The following is a 19,815-nucleotide window of genomic DNA, read 5'->3' as shown; positions in this document are numbered from 1 at the left end:
AGTCACGTAGGCAAGCGGCAGCGCTCGCCAGGTAGCCGGCGGGGAGGGGAGCGCAGGGCAGGGCAGGGCAGGGCGAGCGCCCGGTGCGGGGCGGCGGCCGGTCGCGCCCGCCGGCCCCCTGCTCCGCGGGCGCGGAGGGTACGCGTAGCCTGCGCCTTTCCCCTGCGGAGCGGCCTCCCGAGCGGGCCGCGGCCCGCGAGGGACGGCGGCACCGTAGGGAACGGCCGCCTTGGGAACAAAGGGGCCGCGGTGCCCCCCGCGGCGGTGCGCGCCCGCGGAGCCCCACGCGCGGAGCGGACACCCGCGGCCCCGCGGCGCTGCGCCCGCCGACGCCCCGCCCCCGCAGCCACATGGTTCGCACATGGAGGCAGCTCGCCGCGCTCATTGGCGGCGGCCTCCCGAGGGGCGGAGCCGCGCGTCCCGCTCCGCCAATGCGCGGCGCCGGGGTCCCCCGTGTGACGTCACGCGTTGCCGAGCGGGGCGCGGAGCGGGCGCGGAGCGGAGCGGCGGGGGGGGCGCGGGGCCCGGCGGGGGGGGGAGGCGAGCCCGGGGGCTCCGGGGGCCGCTGTTCCCCCGGGGGGTGTCACATGCAGAGGCCGCCGGGAGCCCCGTGCTCCGCTCCCCCACCGGCGCTTTGCCCTTGTTTTCCTGGGCTTTCTCCGTTACTCTTTCTTTTAGTCTTTATTTTCATCGATTTTATTTTCTGTTTCTTTTTTTTTATTTCTTTTTTTTTCCTCGTTTTTTCTTCCTCCCCAGTTTTCTGTTTTCCCCTTTTTTCTTCCTCTTCGTGGAGCGTGTGCTGCGTTTTCTTTTTCGTTTAACTTTACAAAGGGGTCAGCGAGTCCCTCGCCCCGAGTCTCCATCACGCCGTCACCCTCCCCTTGCCGCTCACCCCCCCATGGCAGCTATAGGTCCCACGCAGGTGACAATATAGGGTGCCCTTGTCCTGCGGGAACAGCTGCGTGCACGCAGACTTCCAGGGAAAGGGATCCCGCTGCGGAGAAGCTGCTCTGCCACTAAAGCTGTGGTGGTGATGGGCTGAAAGCCCTTGTTCTCTGCTTGCCCGGAACAAATCCAGGCTGATATTTGCTGTTTTCCAAAGCTGAATTAATATTGAGGTGGGTTTTTTTTCTCACGTGCTAATCGTTGTTTCGTAATGAATCTGCAAAGCCCTGCGTCTGAGGAGCTAAGCTGCACCGCGGCCGGTGGCCGCGAGCAGGAAAATGACAGGAGTTACCAGCAGAAATCGGGTTTGCGTGTGAAAGCAGCAGCATCGCTGCTTTGGAAATCAAGTGTGAGACCGCTGGTTTGGTTTTGTTTTTTTCTTTAAGAGTGCTCTTGTCTTCCAGGGGAACGGTCAAAACTGTGCTTTTTTTCGGGGGGGGGGGGGTGTAGAATTTTTCTTGCCGTTGAGATGGATAGTATCTGATCTTTTAAACGCTCCATTTAAAAATGCATCATTTTATGCGGTTCCTTGTTTGGAACTGGAAAATGAGCAGGACAGCAGGATACAGGATTTTTTATTGCTAAATTTTGAAAAGAGGTATTTCCATCCAAACAGCTCCATTCCTGAGCACTTGTTTTCACTGAAGCTTTCACTAACAATCGTCATGGTCATAGTACTGAAAATCCCCACTTTCATTAGGCAATTCTGCAAAACCTTTCAATATTTTAATTTGCTATCAGGACATTTTAGGTTGAAAAGTCCCATTTAACCGAAGGCTCAACTATCGAACGTGCTGTTCAGAACGTGACCGTCGTAAACCAGGCAGCTGTTACGTGTTGCTCCCAAACAAAGAAAAATGCTGCTGGGATTGGAAAACAATCTCTGAGCGTTACGGGCCCTATTTGAACTAAGGAATAGCTGCAGAAGCAGGAGGATTATATCCTAACATATATACATAGTCTTACTGGGAAGAGATTTGCATGCAGAGCTCAGGTTATTGCACCAAGAGGATAGACACTATGCCCTTTCATCTGCCAGCGCAGGAGTGATTGCTCAGTGCACCCCGTGCTGGTGGCCTGGCAGAGACGTCGGTAATGGCTGGTCACTCCTCGTTACAGTCTCTGACCTGGCAATTAGCAATAACAGAGGAGACCAGCTCAAAAAAGTTTGGTGATGGAGACTGAGGCCGAACTCGGTTGCAGCAGACTCAGTGCTCGCCTGCTTCCTGCAGGATGCCCAGGTCATTTGACCGCAGTGTTACACAGGGCTGTAACAAGCTATTTTGGTGTTACTCCCATCAGGAAGGTGGCTGAGTCACAGCCCTGTTGGGCTAGGTGCTGTACACGTAGGGGAATGACAGTGCCCTGCCCCAAGGAAACACAGTCTTAAAAAAAGCAGAGGTAACAGGTAGATGTCTGTCTCCTGGCCAGGACAGGGGACAGGGCTGGGTGAAGCACCGGGATGCTGGCTGGGATCAGCATCGCAGCTGTGTGGAAGGTGAAGGGCTTCGGGAGCCAAAGGCAGGAATTTAAGGAAGGGCTGTTATGGCTGGGTGAGGTCAGGTGGTTCTCCTAGTAGTTCTACGCAGTTTCTGATAAACCGCGCTCAGTGCCCACATTTGTTCTTCCAAGCCTTTGGTGGCTGTACCCGGTTGTTCACCTTTCTAAAACACTGTCCCAAGGAGGAGTGGATGCTATTTGATAGAAGGGCCCCCTGAGACGCAGAGGCAACCCTGTCTCTTGCGGATCCAAACCCTTGGATATCCCAGAGTGTGCATGTCACACCTTCTGGTGGTAGAGGAGCAGCTACGAGGCCCTTTTCTGCCCCCCAAAACACACTGGTTTCCCACCTCTGCCTGCAGGTCAGTGGTGTGAGGTGGGTGGCGGAGCCTTCCATGTCTAGGGCAGGACTTCCAGTTAAGGCAGGAGTTTCCTACCTGCTTGGTGGCCAGGGAGAAATAAGGAGATGATTTTTTTGCATTTATAAATCCCACATCCCATCATCGTGGTCATGAATAATAGCAGAGGGGCTATGGGTTGGCTGGATGGTATGGAAACAGAACCGCAGGGCTGAGAGCCACGGAGCAGAGTAGGAGGTACCGTCAGGGCTATGGCAGGTGGAGACTATGCTTCACGGTTGCCCTTTCAGCACCAGCAGTGAAACCACCCTTGTAGTATTCACTTGCCTTAAAAAAAAATTGGAATAAAAATTATCTGTATTACGGTAAGGTGACGAGGGAGCCTAGAGTTCTGTTATCAGACTGCTTGGGTAAACTGGATTATTTTAGCTACTGAAATATAACTGAATTATTTTTCCAGTTGAGCCTCTGGAAATGAATAACAGTGCTGCCTGCCTGCTTGCTGCAGCTCTTACGGTGAGACCACAAAACCCAATCCCAACACACCTTGCTAACTGACATGAAAGGTTTCCAAATGACCTGTTTCTACAAATTTAAGCTTGGTATCTAAGGAATAGAAACATCACATGAAAAAAATTACAGTGGCTGTTTTCAGAAATGGAAGTTGTGCTGAGGGCAGCTCTGTTGGTGTATCTGTAACCTCTGCAAATGCCACTTCATGAATAAGCATGGCTGGAAATCTGTAGCAGCTGAAATGCTGGAGTTTGGAAAATGTCTTTAGAGGGACCTGGAGTAAACTCAGCTGAAGTTTTAGTACGTGCCAAGCATCCCCTTTGTGTGTGTGGACTCACGCTTTTGTCAGTAGGAGTTGCATAAACACGTGATGAATTCTTCGGATATGATGACTTACCTGTAATAGACATGGTATGTAATATATACTGATCTCACTACAGATACAGACCTATGTTGCCATATCCTCTTTTAAAAGCATGAAGGCGAGCAAGCCACTGTAAGAGTGGTGTCCTTACTCACAAGTCTAGTAGAGGTGTGCACGCATGGGACAGCGGACTTTGGCCCCTCACGGAAGATAGCTAGATCTTCTTCAAGTGCTGGCTATGGTTATTGACCTTCTGACCAGGAATAACAAATGGGTGACCTTAGATTTGTCCTTTGCTTCTGAATAATCCTCTCTGAAGGAGAGGAAAACTGAGCCTTGAGGGTGAGTCAACAGTATCTTTGTCATGTGTCGCCTTCCGTTGTTTATGTGCTGTTTGGGGTCTTTCTCTGACACGCCAAAGTAAAGAAGTATCAGAAAACTATGATTAGCGGAGGGCAGAAGGAGCCGAGACTGCCTTCAGTCTGTGTGCAGAGGTGCCATTGGATCAATGAGGGCTGAACATGTGGCTCAAGGTCAGTATAGATGGTCTTGAATCTTACGGTGATGTGATATATGGAGCAGTACAGGGCTCCTTTATTTATATATTTTTCATCCAGCTCAAAATAAACCCCTTTCATTCCTCCTGGTTCGTGACCTGGCCACAGTGATTCATGTGTTAGCCACTTCCAGGTTGGGTTATTTTGACTCATGCTGTTTGGGCCTCAGCGTAAAATTCAGAAGGAAGCCACAGCAGGAGAAATGATAGGGCGGAGGTAAAACTGTGGGACTGTGCCAGAAGTGCTGCTGAGAACCGATCACATCCTTTGTCAGCAGAGCATCCTGAGAGCTGGTGGAGAAGTACCTTCTGCCATTGCCTGGAGAACCCTACCTTCTTCTTATTTAGCTGAGGGACCCCATCCTGTATATGATATATTTTTTTCTCATGGGAGGTCCTCTTACTTAATTTTGCAGCTGGATCAGTCAAGTGACTTGACCAAAGTCACAGAATAAGTCACTGACTCAGAATAAACTGAGGCACAGCGCAGGTCTGAAAACAGAGCAAAACATCTCCCAGAGGAAAGGAGCAAGTAGCCCCAAGAGCCGGTGCACCTGTGGCTTTTGCCTTATTGATTGGCAGAGCTTGCTCTTCGAACCAGAGTGAGGTATACAGCATGTGCTTTATTCCTATTCAGACTCTTGGATATCCAGGTGGTTTGGCTCTGAGAAACGTCTGTCCTCACCAGTGGATGGGTTCCAGGCACCAGTGGGAGTGCTGAAAGGGATTATCTGATGCCTTGAGAAAGAATGAGGCTCATGGATAAGAAATGAGGCCACGTCCTATAGGCGGTGTAGGTCCCTTACTGACGGTATTGCAAGCATTGGAAGGGTGTTGAGTAGGTGGGACTTGGGATGTTCTCCAGCCCGCCGCTGCAAGTTCTCCGATGCTGAGCTGCTACAGTCATGAGTACAAGAACAGAGACCTGGTTGTTACAGTGTGTGCTGGTAGGTGGGATATTCAGGTATGCCAGAGCCATTGTTCCCCTGGCTAGAAAAACTGAAGAGTTTTATGGATCTGCTGTCCTCAGAAATTTGGGGAATCAATGAATCTTTTCACTAATTTAGGAGCAGCAGAGAATGATTCCTACTGGGGATCTCTGTTTGTGCCTTGGTTGCAGGGGTGTTAGGTTTCAAGGCTTTGAAAGCAATATTAAGAATTTGCAGGGTTTGTGTGAAGGTGGGCAAAGGAAGCTCTTGCAACTGTTGCCATGTTTATGTTCCCCCCAGAGGTTGCAAAGAGTTGGGAATAGGAGGATTTTAGAAAAAGCTGAAGAAGGGATGGGAAACTAGGCAGTTTAACCAAAGGCATTGCCCTTATTGAAAATAACTTCGACATTGCAAAGCATTGTGTTATTTCTAAGCTTTGTGTTCAAAGCAGAGGGTTGGGCATCTTGATTCGTGAGCTGTGTTCCTGTTCCACCTCTGGCTAAGGGTGTGTCTTCAGGCAAGCGATTATGCTGCTTACACCTCAGTTTCCCTTCCTGCAGAGTGGAAAGAAAAGAGCTAAAGTCATTGCAGGTTTGAGAAGCTTGAAACATTACTTTCTGGAAAGCTCTTAGAAGATTTCCCTGATGGAAGATGCTAGTTTAATGCAAGTGATGGTGATGTTGGTATAAAACAGACCACATCTGTTCTAGTTGATTAAAATAGTACAGCAGCGTTTCAGATGTAAATATTAATTGATTTCTGCACTGCAGATTTCTTCTTGGATATTTAAATTGTTGCTAAGGAGGAGGGAAAGGCTATCAGGGAGATTAACAAATCCATTATTAAGGCTGGAAATGGAGGGCTGCCGAAGTGCCATTTAATAAAATGTAAAAAGCCCCTTTCTAAAGGGCGAAGCAGCAGAACACACAATGAAAGTGAATCACAGCTGCCAGAAGGGATGCCAAGCAGCAAGCACTTATAATCAGAAAACTGTACTTAGAGATCATTCGGAGCCACTAAATTAAATGATCTCATTCTCCCCTAAAATACTCTTCCCTTAGCCCCTCCCCAGCGTTGCCTGTGGATTGCTCAACCACATTTAAAATGTGACTTTGGGGGGTTTCTGGTCAGCAGTTGAATAGCATCGGGCCCCTTCGTGCCATTCACTTTCCACCCACTTTTGTTTCTCTCATATACAACTCTGGCATTTTGCAGGCTGACCTGCCCACACGAGCACTTGGGATGGCGACTGAAAGATTTTGCAGATCTGCTGTGGCTCCGTGGTTGGCTTGCCTGCCTCTTCAGGGCTCCTTCTTTGGGAAGATGTCCCACAGTTTATTCTCAAATTTGTCTTTGTTTCACACAGAATTTTTTTTCTAATTGTACATTGTTTACTTCAGAAACAAAGACTTGGAAGCTGAGCTGATGTGTAAATGGAAGAGCTGATCCTACATCATTTCACACAGAACTGATCCTGCTCTTACTTCATTCCAGTGCTGATTTAATTCACTGTGTGTACCAGTGTCCCCCTCCTTCATACTCTCTTGTTTTGTATATTGAACTAGCTTCAGGAGGCTGACACTTTGATATGTTCCTAAACTACCCCTTCATTTTCCAGCCATGGCTTTCCCTATTTAATCCCTAAAGTGGCACCACGTTATCTCCAAATGTGCCATCAGAAAAACGAGTGGTGGATGCTGACAAGAACCTATCTTGCAGTGATTTTGGGGCTTCATCATGGTTTTTTGGGGGGGGGCGGGGGCAGTGTTGGGGTTTTTTTAATGTTTAGTATTGCTAATCCTGGGAGGCAAATGGCTGCCTGGTTTTGGAAGCAGGTTAGATGAAGCACAGTTACAGCCCAGAAATGCTCTTGCATTAACCCCGCTGTTGCAGAGTGGTGTGTGCACCTGTGTCCTTTTCCCTTTGTGAGTAATCCAAGATCATAAAAGTACTCCCTGAGACTGCTCAAATTTGAAACTTTCCATGTGCTTTTAACAATCTGCTCTATTGGCAGTTTCCAGTGTAGCAAAAAGAGGTGGGGAGAGAGAAAATACTTCCTTCCCTGAGTTCTGCCCCACACAAAAGCCAATTTTTACAAGTGCTGTGGTCTGGCTCGGTGTAGGTACGTGAACAGAGGCTGTCCTGCCTGAGTGAGGGCTGGGGCTTGCTTTTCCGCAGTGCAGAATGAGGGAGGTATGTCTCTGAAGGTGTCCCAGCTTCCTTTATTCTTCAACTGTCCCATCTTAAGAGAAACAAAACAAATCAACCCTTTGAGATTCGGAGTTGAAAAGGGCTGTGTAAGAACTGAATAGTGGTATTATTTTTACCTCCATCAGCTGCAAGCCTGCAGTTTTCTGAGGAAACCTCAGAAATGGTGAATCAGCGAAATGTGTTTAAAGAAAAGTTAGCTACCCTGAATCCACCTTTTTTCAGGCCTTCTCAAGTTGAGTGCTGCCAACTCTTGCAACTTCATCCTCAGTCTCCTGACATTTTGTGCTCTGCTTAAAGCTCTTACTACCAGACACAAGCCATTAGTTGAGAGTCTCAGCTTTTCTGTGTTTTTTAAAGGTACTTTTCCAGCTCCCATTCTGATGGAGGAATGCTTGCAGTCATAGCCTAAAAGTTCAGAGCCATGAAACATAATCCCAATTAGAACTACAAAACAATCCTTGGACGGTTTCTAAGTCAGTATCAGTTTGAGATTCAGATTTTTACTCTGGATGTTCTGAGTCTGATTTTGAATGTTCTCCGATTGTTCCCTTTATGAGTGTAGATGAAATATTTTAGTATCATACAGTTAAACGCTAACCATTTTTTAAGCTCCATTCCAGCAAATGTTGAAGTAGTTGGCAAAATTCAGCCACAGAAGTGATCATGAGAGTTTCTGCCTGTATGAAAATCAGGACGTAAATACATTACCAAGATGCTGAGAAGAGTGGAGATCAGACTGCAAGGTGTAGGTGTGACAGTATTTATTAAAATGTTGAGATGGTCACTGTTGTTACTTGTTTACGTGCCGCTTTAAATATACAGAATGGTCCCCACAGTGAGATTGCTGTCTGTGACATCTGTTGTCTATGGTCTCAAAGGACTGTGTTCCCATTAAAAAATGGGACTTGCACCTCTGCCTCCCATCAGAAGCACCGTATCGGTCACGCCAGGTATGACTTCCCAGAGCCTGGCACCTTGCTTTTAGTTACATCTCCACAGGTGAGATGTGGAAAGCTCCCACCCTGTGGCTGCAGCTTTTTCTTTTGTAGCCTTTCTTTGCTTTATTCTTGCCCCGGTCCTGGCACTTCTACCTGCGGAAAGCCCTGGTGTTTGCAAGGAGAGGGATGAAGCGGCTGCGGGTCCCTCCTGCCTCCCAGGCGATGTCCGTCTCGCCCCCAGGGTGCTGGCGAGGCGTGGAGCTCTGGCCTGCAGGCCGCTGTGGTGTGGCAGCACCTGTCGCCCACGGGTGTCTGCCCCAGCCGGCGGCGGTCCGGTGGAGGGAAGCCATGCCCGCCAATCGCCCCACCATTTACAGCTGGGCCTCGGGACTGCGGGGGTCTGCGCCGCTGACGCACCAGGGGCTGCGAGCTGGCGGCGAGGACGGAAGGACGGGGCAGACCACCCTCGCCTCGGGGCCTGGGCTGGCGCACGGCCATCTCCCCGAGGGCCTGGCCGCCCTCACCTCGCAGCCTGGCTGGGCGCGCAGCCATCGCCTCAGGCGCGAGGGCGCACGGCCGTTGCCCCGGGGAGCGGGTTTGGGCCCGGAGGGCGCTCCCAGCCCCGGCCGGGGAAGGAAGGAAGGAAGAAAGAAGGAAGGAAGGCAGGAGCGAGCGAGGTCTGTGTGGGGCCCGGTGACGACCCCGGTCAGCCACCGTCCCACAGTGCTCGGCGGCAGCCGGGGAACTACACTTCCCAGGCGGCCCCGCGGCGGCGGGCGGCGCCCCTCCCCCTCCCGTGAGCCCTGGGCAGAGGTAAACAAAGTGGTGCGAGGCGGCGGGGGCGGCGGGTGCGCGAGGCGGGGCGGGGCGGGGCGGGGCGGCCTGAGGGGCCGGTCCCGCCGCGGGGCTGAGGGGCCGCTCCGGGCGGGGGGCGGGCGAGCGGGCGAGGGAGCCCGGGAGCCAGCCAGCCAGCCAGCCAGCCCGGGAGCCAGCCCGGCCAGGCGGGGGCCGAGGGGGTTGGATGCTGGCAGGGCCCGAAGTGGGGGTAAATCCCGGCCGGGAGCGGCGGGGCGGGCGGCGGGCCGGGCCGGAGCGGGGTTCGCAGGTGGGGGCAGCGCTGGGACGGGTCTGGGTCAGGAATAGCTGTCGCCTCGCCGCCTCCCTCGGCGGGGAGGACCCCGGCCCCCGTCCTTCCTCCGGCATTTCCTCGCGTGTTCCCTCGCCGCCTCTGCGCGCCCACCCCTCGCCCTCCCAGGAGAGCCGCCCCCCCGGGACGAGAGGGCCGTCGGTGTGAGGAGGCCCGGGGACTGGGGAGAGACGGCGATCCCTCGCTCCTCCCCCCCGCAGCCGCCCCCGTTTCCAGCGGGGGAGCTGGGAGCGTGGGGGCGGAGGGGGGCCCGGGGCCGCGGAGTCCCCCGGCTGCCGGCCTGGGGGCCATGGAGCAGGTCCAGATGATCAACATCCAGCGGCTGCTGGAGGCGGCCGAGTATCTGGAGCGAAGGGAGAGAGGTAATGGGGGGAGGAGGGGTGCTGGGATAGCCGCCCTCCGGGAGGGGGGTTTGGGCGGGGAGGGAGCGGGGTTGGGGTCAGAGATCCCCGCGGAGGGGTGAGAGTGACCCTGGAGAAGGGGATCAGAGCGAGTGTTTGCTGGTGGGCCGGTGGTAAATCCCCAACCGTGGGGGGGTTCGATGAGGGACGGGGCTGACAGGTCCTCCTGGAGGTGGTGGCTGAGGTGGAGGGCTTTTGCAGAGGTGGGGAGGTTGAGGTGAAGGCGATTTCTGGAAGGAAAAGTGGGGATTGGTGTGAAAGTTTCCCACCGGGCAGGCAGGATGGTGGTGGGTGGCTCTGGCTTTGCAGCGGCCTCGATGGCACAGTGAAATACGCCTGGTTTGTCCGGTTCAGATAGCTTGGACAGGAGGAGAGAGACGAGGCGCTCTCTGGGCTGTCATGTTTTCTTTTGATGTTTTCAGGTGTTTGAGTGGTGGTGTCCTTCCTCCAAGGTTGGCAGAGCCTTTACACTCCCCTTCCTCTCTTTTCTCCACCTCCCAGTCCACTTCCCTCTGAATACATCATCAGTCATTTCCCTGAGCTGTTATGGTTAAGGGCCTCCCCAGCTAGGCTCATGGGTTAGTGGTGAGGCCTGCCTGCTGACTTCTTTTTTTTTTCTTTTCTTTTCCTTTTTTTTTTAATGACCCTTTTCTTTTTTTTTTTTTATGCTCTGCCTGTTGATTCTTATGCAGAGTGCGAACATGGCTATGCCTCGACCTTCCCCTCAGTTCCAAGTCCTGGACTACAAGACCCAAAGCCCACGCGGAGGCTGAGCCGGGCAAGGAAACACAGCGGCAGTGGCAGCAATGCAAGTATTGCCAACAGGTATGATGCGGACAGGAAAGCATGGGGTGCAGGGCTGGCCAGGAGGGTGAAGCTGGAGAAGAAAGCTGGAGGCAGAGGAGAGAAACTTACCCTGTGGGGAAAACGGGAAGAGTCTGAGCACAGGGGGATTCAGAGCTGGGACACAAAAGTACAGCATCCATTCTGGATCCATAGCGCTGAGAGCAGAGGGGACACAGGGGAGCTGTATCTGAAGTGGCACTGCCAGCTGACTCTGTGCCAAGGCTCAGATGCTGCAGAGGGAAGGGGAATAGGGAGATCTGTTCATAGGGTTTAGGGAGGACGTAGGCAATAGCTATTCCCATTATATACAGCTGATGTCTTTCCAACCCAGAAGTCACTGCTTTTAAGGGATAGCATGCGTGCAGCCTGGGTGCTTTGGGATTGTAATGACAGGCATGATTTGAAGCAAGGAAATGATGTTTTGAAATGGATCCCCTGCAACAAACGGGAGAGAGGGAGATGACTGGATGCTCTGTACAATGTGTTAAAAATTCAGTTCAGGAAAACGAAGCTGTCTTTCAGTCTGCCTTTGAGGGCAGTGGGATTTCCCAGCTTTCTGATTGCTTGGTAATTGTAAAACTCCACATTTTTGACATTTCTCTTATTATGCAATGCCACATTTCTTGGTTTCTTGAATTTAGAGGAGACAACAGGATTAAGCCTATCACTTGGTGCTGTGGTAGGATCTGCCTCTCCCCTCTTGTTCCTGTTCTTTTTGTTTTCCTTTGCTCCCTTCTGTAGAATTGTTCAGACCTTGTTGAGACCTTCTGGGATAGAGAAACTTTATCTTTCTAGATAAAGTATAATTTTGAAAAGGCAATTGCAAGCTTTCCTTTACTGCAGCAAGGCCTGTGCAATCCATAAAATGGTGGCAGGTGGCTCAGGTGATTAAAACTTTCTTAAGGCCATTGGGAAGGACCTGTAAAGGCCTAGGGGAAAGGTACCTTTGCTTGAAGTGATTCTGCTTTGGCAGCATTTGATAATAAAGATTGTTTGAGGTGATGTTAGGACACCTTGCTGTTGGGAAGTTTTCTTCATCAGGATCAGTATATCCTGAGCTCTTTGTATGCTGCATGTTTACATTTGCTTCCCTCCTTCATCTAGCCTCTCCCCATTTCAGGGCAGTTGTAGCCCTTTACTGTTTCCCATGAACCAAAGTCCCAAATCCCAGTGACTTTGTGTTGGGAAATGATGGCAAATGCTGAATTGAGATCTGTATTTTTCCCCTCCAGGTTTCTCACATACTATTTTTCCATCCCACACCTCTTTCTCTCAAAGGCCTTTGTCATGGCAACCTGCCCTTCTCCAGAGGAGGGCTGGAAGCACATCCGCCTCAGGAGCTCCTTAGCACCGAATCCAGCAGCCTGTAGGCTAGAGAGGGATGCAGAGCACTCACTGTCCCTGGGGCCTGGGTGCTCAGTGTGCCCTGCCAGCACAGAGCCCACAGGCACAGCTCTCATGGGCATCTTTCTGTGCTGAGACCAGCCTGCTGGGCCGTTTAGCGTGACAGGCTGAATATATTGATGTGGGGGGGAAGGGCAACAGACAAGCAGAAAAGATACTCTCTAGTCTTACTTAAAACCTTCATTATACAAGAAGTACTGAGGCCAAATTGAATCGTTAGAGTGAGAGTGTTGCCCAGCGTGTTGCCTCCCATGCTTGTTTCGGCTTCAGGGAATGACCAGCGTCAGGTCTGCTCCAGGCAGAGACCAGAGCAGGTCTTTTGGGGAGCTCAGACCTTATACACACAGTTGGAAATGGAAGTTTCTTTTAGCACAAGTCGTAGCAGCTTGCACTTGCTGTAGGAGATGGCAGGCCTTCCAGATGGCTGCAGTGCCGGGAAGTGACAACTGTGAAGTTCAGGGTGCCTCCAAATTCGCTGCAGTGTGTTTTGTATGACGCTGAGTATAGCATCAGCCTTGTTTAAGGAAGGCTCTGTATCATCCTTTCCTGTTAAAATCAAAGGGACAATTCGGTAAGTTCTGTCTCCTGGAGTTTGAATGGACTTTGAATTAAATATCAAGTCCTTGATGAGGGGCAAAACCTACGTTCCGTGTGTGGACAAGAGATTTTCTTAGATTGCTTTTGTCTCAAAGTGTTTAATTAGTGTAGAGAAATTATGCATTTAGATCTCGTGCAGATCTTGTGATTTAAAAGCCTCCTGTAAAAACGTGTCTCAAGCACAGTTGGCAAAGCACAGTTGTTTTCTTTTTTTTTTTTTCTCCTTTATTTACACACTTTTAGAAATTGACACGTGCATTGTTACTGGTGTTTATTGAACCAAATAATCCATGATTATGTGGCACAGGGTATTTACAGAGCCTGGATGGTCTTTAATTCATAGTTTAAATCCAAGTATTACCCTTCAGCATTTGCAGCCCAGACATGACAGCTATTTCTTCCCAACAGGCTCTGCTGTCATGGCACAAACACCCAGAAAGTTCTGAGGAACAGGCAGCCCAGCTCTGGATGCCAATTTTGGAGCAAATCTTGTAGAACTACAATGGTCTCCCAGTCCCAGCAAAATAATTTTTTTCTACCCCAAACAGGGATGTGCAGATAAGAGGGAAAACATTGCTTCGTTACTTCTGATTTACATGATGCATTTTTAAAGGAGGATGTTTTGGCTCAAGTTCTCTCTTCCTTCGTGTCAGTTGTGCAACTGACAGCATGCAGATTGCTGCAGGGGGTTCCCCTCTGCAATCCTTGGGACGTTATCTATATGTATGTGTAGTGTTTTGCATGGGTATTTTAAAGACCTAGTGTTGCATGCTGTGAGTTAAAACCTGAATATATTTAAAAATATGCAGTCTTGCTTTAGTCAGGGACATTTAGGTACTGAAAATTACCCACCTGCAAAAATATGTGGAGAATCACAGTCATTGTGACCTGGAGTTCATAATAAACTCAAAATAAAGGGAAAACTTTTTTGAAAAAAATCCCGTTTAACACATAGCTAAAAGCCAAAAAACAGGCAAATCAATTATCCAACCTGTATTAAATTAGAATTTAATTTTGCTTTTTTTTAATTTGCTCTTGACAAAAGTTTCGTCTGGTTTTTGGACTGGGATGAAAAATTTGCAGAGATTTATCGTAACATAGAGTATCACTTATTTAATGTTCGTTCCTTCTGAAGGCGTTTCTGGGATAGAAGCTGAGTTCTAAAAACTCTCTAGAGAAGTGAAGTAGTCTGTGCTGGGAGTACAGTTCTGTGGGTATGTTAACATGCATTCGATGTCACTAGAAACTGCTCTTATGGACCCTACATATGCAGTTCTAAATAGACCCAGTTATTTGAAAGGCTCATTGTAGTTAGCTAGGATTAGACTGGTTTGATATTTTTACATTTTGAAAAATAATTGAGAAGACTTTTTAATCAATTTAAATCATTGTGTCAGCGGGAAATAAAATAAACAGCAGGGATGCTAAATGATTTTTTTTTTCCCCCCATAATACAATCAGTTTAATGAAGTTAAGATTTATAACGGAATCTGAAATTATGTTACAATATTAGATTGTCATTTGTGTTTTGTTTTTATTTAGACTCTCAGGCATGTAGAAAAGCCCGTTATTTTTGGTCTGATCCTGGGGAAATGCCAAGCACCCTCCCAGCGGCGCTAGGAGCCTTCAGCTCTCCCGGGAGGCCCATGTTGTTAAGGGCACTCAAAGAATCTATTGCTCAGTTCCATGGGGGAGGGTTTGATCTCTGTCCAGTTTCTTTTTCTGTTCATTTTCCTCTCTTCCCATTATCCTCCCTTGAGTCTGAGGCTGCTTCCCAAGGGCCTTTCAGACATCTACAGTCCGGTAGCAGGTTGCCTGCAGTGCTTGGAATCAGCAGCTGTAATGGGTAGGGTAAGGCATTTTGGACGTGGTATCTTGAAAATCTGGGTGTCTGGGTTTCTTTACCCTTCTGGCTATTCTAGTGATGCAGCTCCTCATTTTCTCTGTTGTTGCGCTCTTTTCTGCCCCATTTGGAACTTTTTTCCTCGCACTTCTAAATCCCATCACTTGGTTTTGTGCTGAATCTTCTCTGTAGCCCTCCACTCTCATAACCTTTGAAGCTGTTTTTTGAGGGCAGGGATGGCAGCTGTACTATTGAAACCCTCAGGTACTCTTGGCTTTAAGCTTAATTTACTCACTGTGTCCCTGAGCAAGGATTGTGGGGGGGCAGGTAGGTGTGCATTAGGTACCTCACGTGCCTCGGGTGATGGCTTCATGTGCCACAAGTTCACAAACACGGGTGCAGAAGCTGAAAGGATGTGGCATGCATAGCTGCAAGTCAACCTTGGCTGTCTGGCGCAGAAGAAAGCCTGATTTACCAGAACAGCAGTGCTGTGCAGCTGTACCTCGCTGTGTAGGGGAGGAGTAGGGGGGTTGGTGAACACTCGCTTAAGCAAAGTTTTAAATATATTCTATCTTTGCTGTCAGAGGAGGTTCACTGCCCCCCACATTGTGCTGATGACTGAGTACCTGGCAATTTTCAGTCCTTCCTACAGCCTCTGGAGTTAGGACAGTGCTGTAATTCTGATTTTTATTAGGGGAGAGGAGGTGTAGGGGCCTGAGTGGTTTGCCTATATTGTGTAAGAAATTCCTGAAAGAGCAAATCACCATGTCAGCCCATGTTGGTCTGCTTTTCTGCACAAAGCCCCTACCCCTTTCTTCACGTCCCAGAGAGCTGGTCTCTGAGACTTTTTGTTGACAGCTTTGCTGCTTCCTAGCCTCTCTCAGTTGTTGTTTGTTTCTGGATGCTACTTTGTTTATTTGCTTGTGGCTTTTTTTTTTAGCCACTTGCACTTGCACTGGATCACACCTTACTCCACAGCTAGTGGGAGTTGAGTTTTGATTCGCTGTGTGTAGGTGGGTTAGAATCTGGCCCTTGTGTAATATGCTGTGGATAGAGACTGCTTTCTGTCTCAAGCCTTGTAGTGCCAGGGAGCTCTATTCTTGGCTCAGGACTTGGCTTTGCTTCATAGAGTACAAATCCACATGTGTAAAACAGAGAATGGATGAGATTTGCTGTGCCATGTTTTGATTTATGCCACATCTTGATAATGTACAAACAGTGTGATTACTATCTGGAATCTTTATGCTGCTGTTGAAATTTTGTCTAGAAATAGTTGGAGATGGGATCTTGCCTTCCAGTTGAGAGTATACATAAATATGCTAGTTAATTTTTCAAGAAAGGAAAACTGGACAAGGCTGAGCTGTTAAGGATTGCTTCTCTGTTAGGGATGTTGAGAGGGACTGGCCAGCAGTATTGACTATACTTAAATGTGAGCATGACTTCTTTTTGAGAAAGCGTAATGACAGTTTGAGTGTTAGACTGGGAAAATGGATTGCTGGTCCACACAAGAGAGGTGGAATCACCCCTTGTTGAAATCCCACTGTCTTCTGTAGGTTTGTACTGGAGTACAGTTGATCGGGGCAGGTTGGCAGGTAGGGCTCTACTCAAATAGCTCAGTTCAGCCTCAGCACATCCCATCTGCCAATTTGATGTAATTTGCCCCAATGCAGTCTGCAAGTGTAGGCAAGCAAGTTGTAGTGATGCTGAGTTTCTGAACCTGCTGGCACTAAGTTGTGCCTTTCCTTGTCTCTGCTGATCTACATCAGAAGCTGAGATCCTGCCAACGATTTGGGGGGAAAAAAAAAAATTACCCCATGTAGGTGACATTTGGTATGCAGTGTCTTTTCAGTGATGCTTGGCTTTGCAGTAGAACTGGCAGGTTACCAGGCAAAATACAGAAAGTGAGTGTGAACCCAGAAAATGGCATGAGAAGCATAAACCCCACTCCCTAGTGAGGAATGAGGCCTCCAAAAGTGCTAGGGCTGATGTAGCAGTTTCCATGGGGGAACCCGCTGTGTTCCCCTTTGTCACCCTGTTTATTTTATGGCCCTCCAAGTGGGAAGATCCTGCAGAGCTGCAGTTCGTGCTTTCCTTTTTGTATTAGTAATATAGCCACGCATAGGGAGATCTGTGTGGCAGGGTGTCTATGCAGAAGCACTTTGATAACTTCTGTAGGTGTAAAATTTAATTTGTAGTCTCTGAGTTGTGCAAAGAGGCCTTTGTGTAAACTAGAAGCAGGCCCAGTTGTTGATGTTACCTGCAACGTTGCTGTAATTCACTGCTGCAGCATCTGTCTGCCATGAATTGTCACTCTCTGTGGCTGAAGGTTCATGATCCCTTTGTCCTCCAGATTTGGGGAAGCCTCTGCAGGAGCGTGCTGTTTTGCAGCAGTGGGACTGTTAGGGCTCATGCTGTTCATGTTGCAGCACTCTACCCAGGTAGAGCTGTGCTGCAACTGCCATGGGCTGATTTGCATCACTGATAGCAGTGCTGGCACAGTGACAAGAAACTTCACATTTTGGTGTTTAGGGTCTTTTGAAATGTGAAGGTTGTTCACCCTGGCTCCTAGAGAGATTTGGTGCCCTGGGATGGTAGGGAGGATATTTGGGCCAAAACTGGTCATCTCTTCCTGGAATTCCCTCATTTTCTCTTCCCGCTATATTCAGTGTACAGTCAACTCCCTGATTTAAGTAGTATTCCTTGTTTGTCAGGTGTTTGTGTGGGGGTTTTTTTCCCCCTCTTGCCACATTTGTATCCTTTTTGTATCTTCTCTGTGTAGTGCCTCACCCACAACACATGCAGGGATTTATCCTTCATGCTTTTGTTTAACCTGACCCGATCCTTTGCTTGACAGTGAATTGGTTGTTACCTGTAGCATTGTTTCCATCTGCTCCCCTGTTTGTAGGTAAGACTGACGTTTTCCTTTCTCGCCCCGGGTGAGCTTTCAAATCCATTTCTCTTTCTGACCCAAACAGACCAGTCCATGTCCCACTGCTGAGTTAATTGTCTTGCTGCTGTTCCTGCTGTTGATCATCTCCTGATCCCTCCTGATAAACTTCTGTCCAAATTCAAAGACTGGCTTCTGTTTGTTCTCCTCTTGAGTGTGTTTGCTCCTACTCCCTACCCCCTTTGAACCGACAAAGATAGGATTGATTTCGTTGACTATTTTGGCCTCTCTTGATCAGAGACTGTGGGTCTCTGGGGCTGTGCACTTGGCTGGCCTTTGCCTGGATCTCTTCTCTGTGAGACACTGCCTTCTTGGTCAGCTCAGAGGGAACAGGCCTGCTTTTTCCATCCTGCTGGATATATTCCCATGTCTCATTTCTGTGCTCCCTACTGTACTTCCATTCTCTGATATGAAAGTGATTTCACTTCAGTTCTGTTTCCTTATGAATCCAGTTTGAAGCGGCCTAGACAATTTCCAACATTATCTTAATTACTTGTTTATACTTTGCTACTTGCTCTGTAACAAGCAGGCATGTGGACTGAGAGCGATTCTTTTGCCTCAGTTTTGATTAAAGTTCCTCTGCATAAATAAGTCGATTATTTTCTGAACAATTCTCATTTATCTCCTTCCATCTGTTACACCATCAAGAAGGGAGAAGTTAGGGGACAGATGACATTGGGATTGCTGTTGAGACTATTACTCCAGTGGTCATTGTCCAGGTGCTTGGACAGCCGTAAAGCAATGTATAGATATGGTAAGGTAACGCGGCACCAGTTCTGGTTTGCCTTTGACAATTAGGCTACGAACTGCAGCAGTTCGTGAACTGTTTCACAAGTAGCTTGGCCATCTGGGAGCAGTGGGAGGTAGCCACCTCGCTGCCTTCATGGTAGTTGCTGCTGCTTGTAAGCCAGAACTGTAAGAACAGAAGAAATCACAGCTCTTCTGTTTTTCTCAACCTTCCTTCTTCATGGATCTCCCAGATGCTAGATGAGTATGTCCCTGTTGACAATATGACCCCAGAGATCAGGACGTCTGGGTTCTCTTCCTGATATTGTTACAGCCTGTGTAAGTCTTTGTGCCTCAGTTTCCCTAATACAGTGTGTAGCTAACAGTGGTGTTAATGGATTTTCAAGTATATTTCCCCTCCCTTCATCTCCATGCACAGTATTGTGGCAATATAGTTGTAACATGAGAGATAACTAGGTCTAAATAGAAGTGAAGAAAGTCTGGCCTGGCCCACAGCCATACAAATGCCATCAGTTTCTTTTCAAACAAAGTGCGTTTCAGTCAGGTGGCATTTACTCAAAAAGCCTCATTTTCCCCAGTGCATCTGAAGGCAGTTTCTTTAGGTCAGAAGATGCATGTTGCAGAGAAATACACGTTCCCCAAACAGACTGTTGCTCTGCAGATGACATTGCTAAGGCTATTTCTGGATATGACCATCTTCCTTGAAAGGGTAATGTTATGTGTGGGAAGAAGCATGGTATAGGGCAAAGGGCTGGCATGCTGGGCCCTTGGATCGTTTCCTGAGCCTGCTGCCGAAAGGCTGCAAGATCTGGGCACGTCAGATGACCTACATGGGTCCTACCATCTGTACGTTACATGGTTCCCACCATCTGTACATTGGGGTAATGCGCGCACTTTTCTAATTCTGTTTTCAGGAAGCAGAATCGGTGTTTTGGAGCTTGTGGCTGTTTGAAAGAAGATGAGACTAAGGTTCCTAAGTTTTCTAGGTGGATTTGAAAATTGCCTCCTGTGCCTTTATTCTCTTTCTGTGAACCACTGCAATCTCTCTGCCATGCAGGTACCAGCAACTATGATACTGGTTCTGGTGGGACCTTGGAAGAGACCGAGTCCCTGACCGTACAGTGAGACTCATGGAGCCTGCTGGAAGTCAGTGGGGCAGGGACCACATAGAGCTTTCTGCGGTGTCAGGCCTTACCCTGCTCTGTAATGCATTTGAATATTCAACAGAGAAAATTTCGTTAGCAGAGATATTAAGGTGTTAGCAGTGGATGAATGAAGTCTGTGCCTCATTCTACTTAAATAATTCATTTTGCTTCGAATGATCTGGTTATGATGATTGTGTAGGGAGGTTGTCCTTCCCAAGTAGCACTTGGGAGAGACCTGGGGGACAGTGCACACCTGACATTAGTGTGAGGAAGTGCCTGTATTTTGCTGTCCTCATTCTGTGCCATGCTCTTCTCTCTTCATGGAGGAGCTTGGAGGTACCATGGTGAAGCCACCTGACATTTCTCATCACCAGGTCATGAAAAACATGGTTTTGTCAATGTATTAAAAAAAAGAGGCAAGAA

General features: G+C 48.9%; 1 protein-coding gene across 3 annotated transcripts in view; it reads left to right on the top strand.

Moving 5' to 3' along the window:
- MXI1 (MAX interactor 1, dimerization protein) overlaps positions 1-19,815 on the top strand; it is a 57,976-nt gene that overhangs the window by 703 nt on the left and 37,458 nt on the right. Inside the window, exons 1-2 of one of the 3 annotated variants that reach the window (XM_030031565.2) lie at positions 9,308-9,824; positions 10,556-10,688. In XM_030031565.2, coding sequence (XP_029887425.1) covers positions 9,752-9,824; positions 10,556-10,688 — 206 coding nt within the window. In that variant the 5' untranslated portion in view covers positions 9,308-9,751. Of the gene's footprint in view, positions 1-9,307; positions 9,825-10,555; positions 10,689-14,341; positions 14,557-19,815 lie in introns of those variants that run through there. The other 2 variants (XM_030031563.2, XM_030031564.2) reach the window with 2 other exon arrangements.

The sequence above is a fragment of the Aquila chrysaetos genome, chromosome 11, assembly GCF_900496995.4.
Source record: "Aquila chrysaetos chrysaetos chromosome 11, bAquChr1.4, whole genome shotgun sequence".
Classification (NCBI taxonomy): domain Eukaryota; kingdom Metazoa; phylum Chordata; class Aves; order Accipitriformes; family Accipitridae; genus Aquila; species Aquila chrysaetos.
The sequence above is the reverse complement of the archived record's forward strand: the minus strand, read 5'-3'. Positions and strand labels throughout refer to the sequence as shown.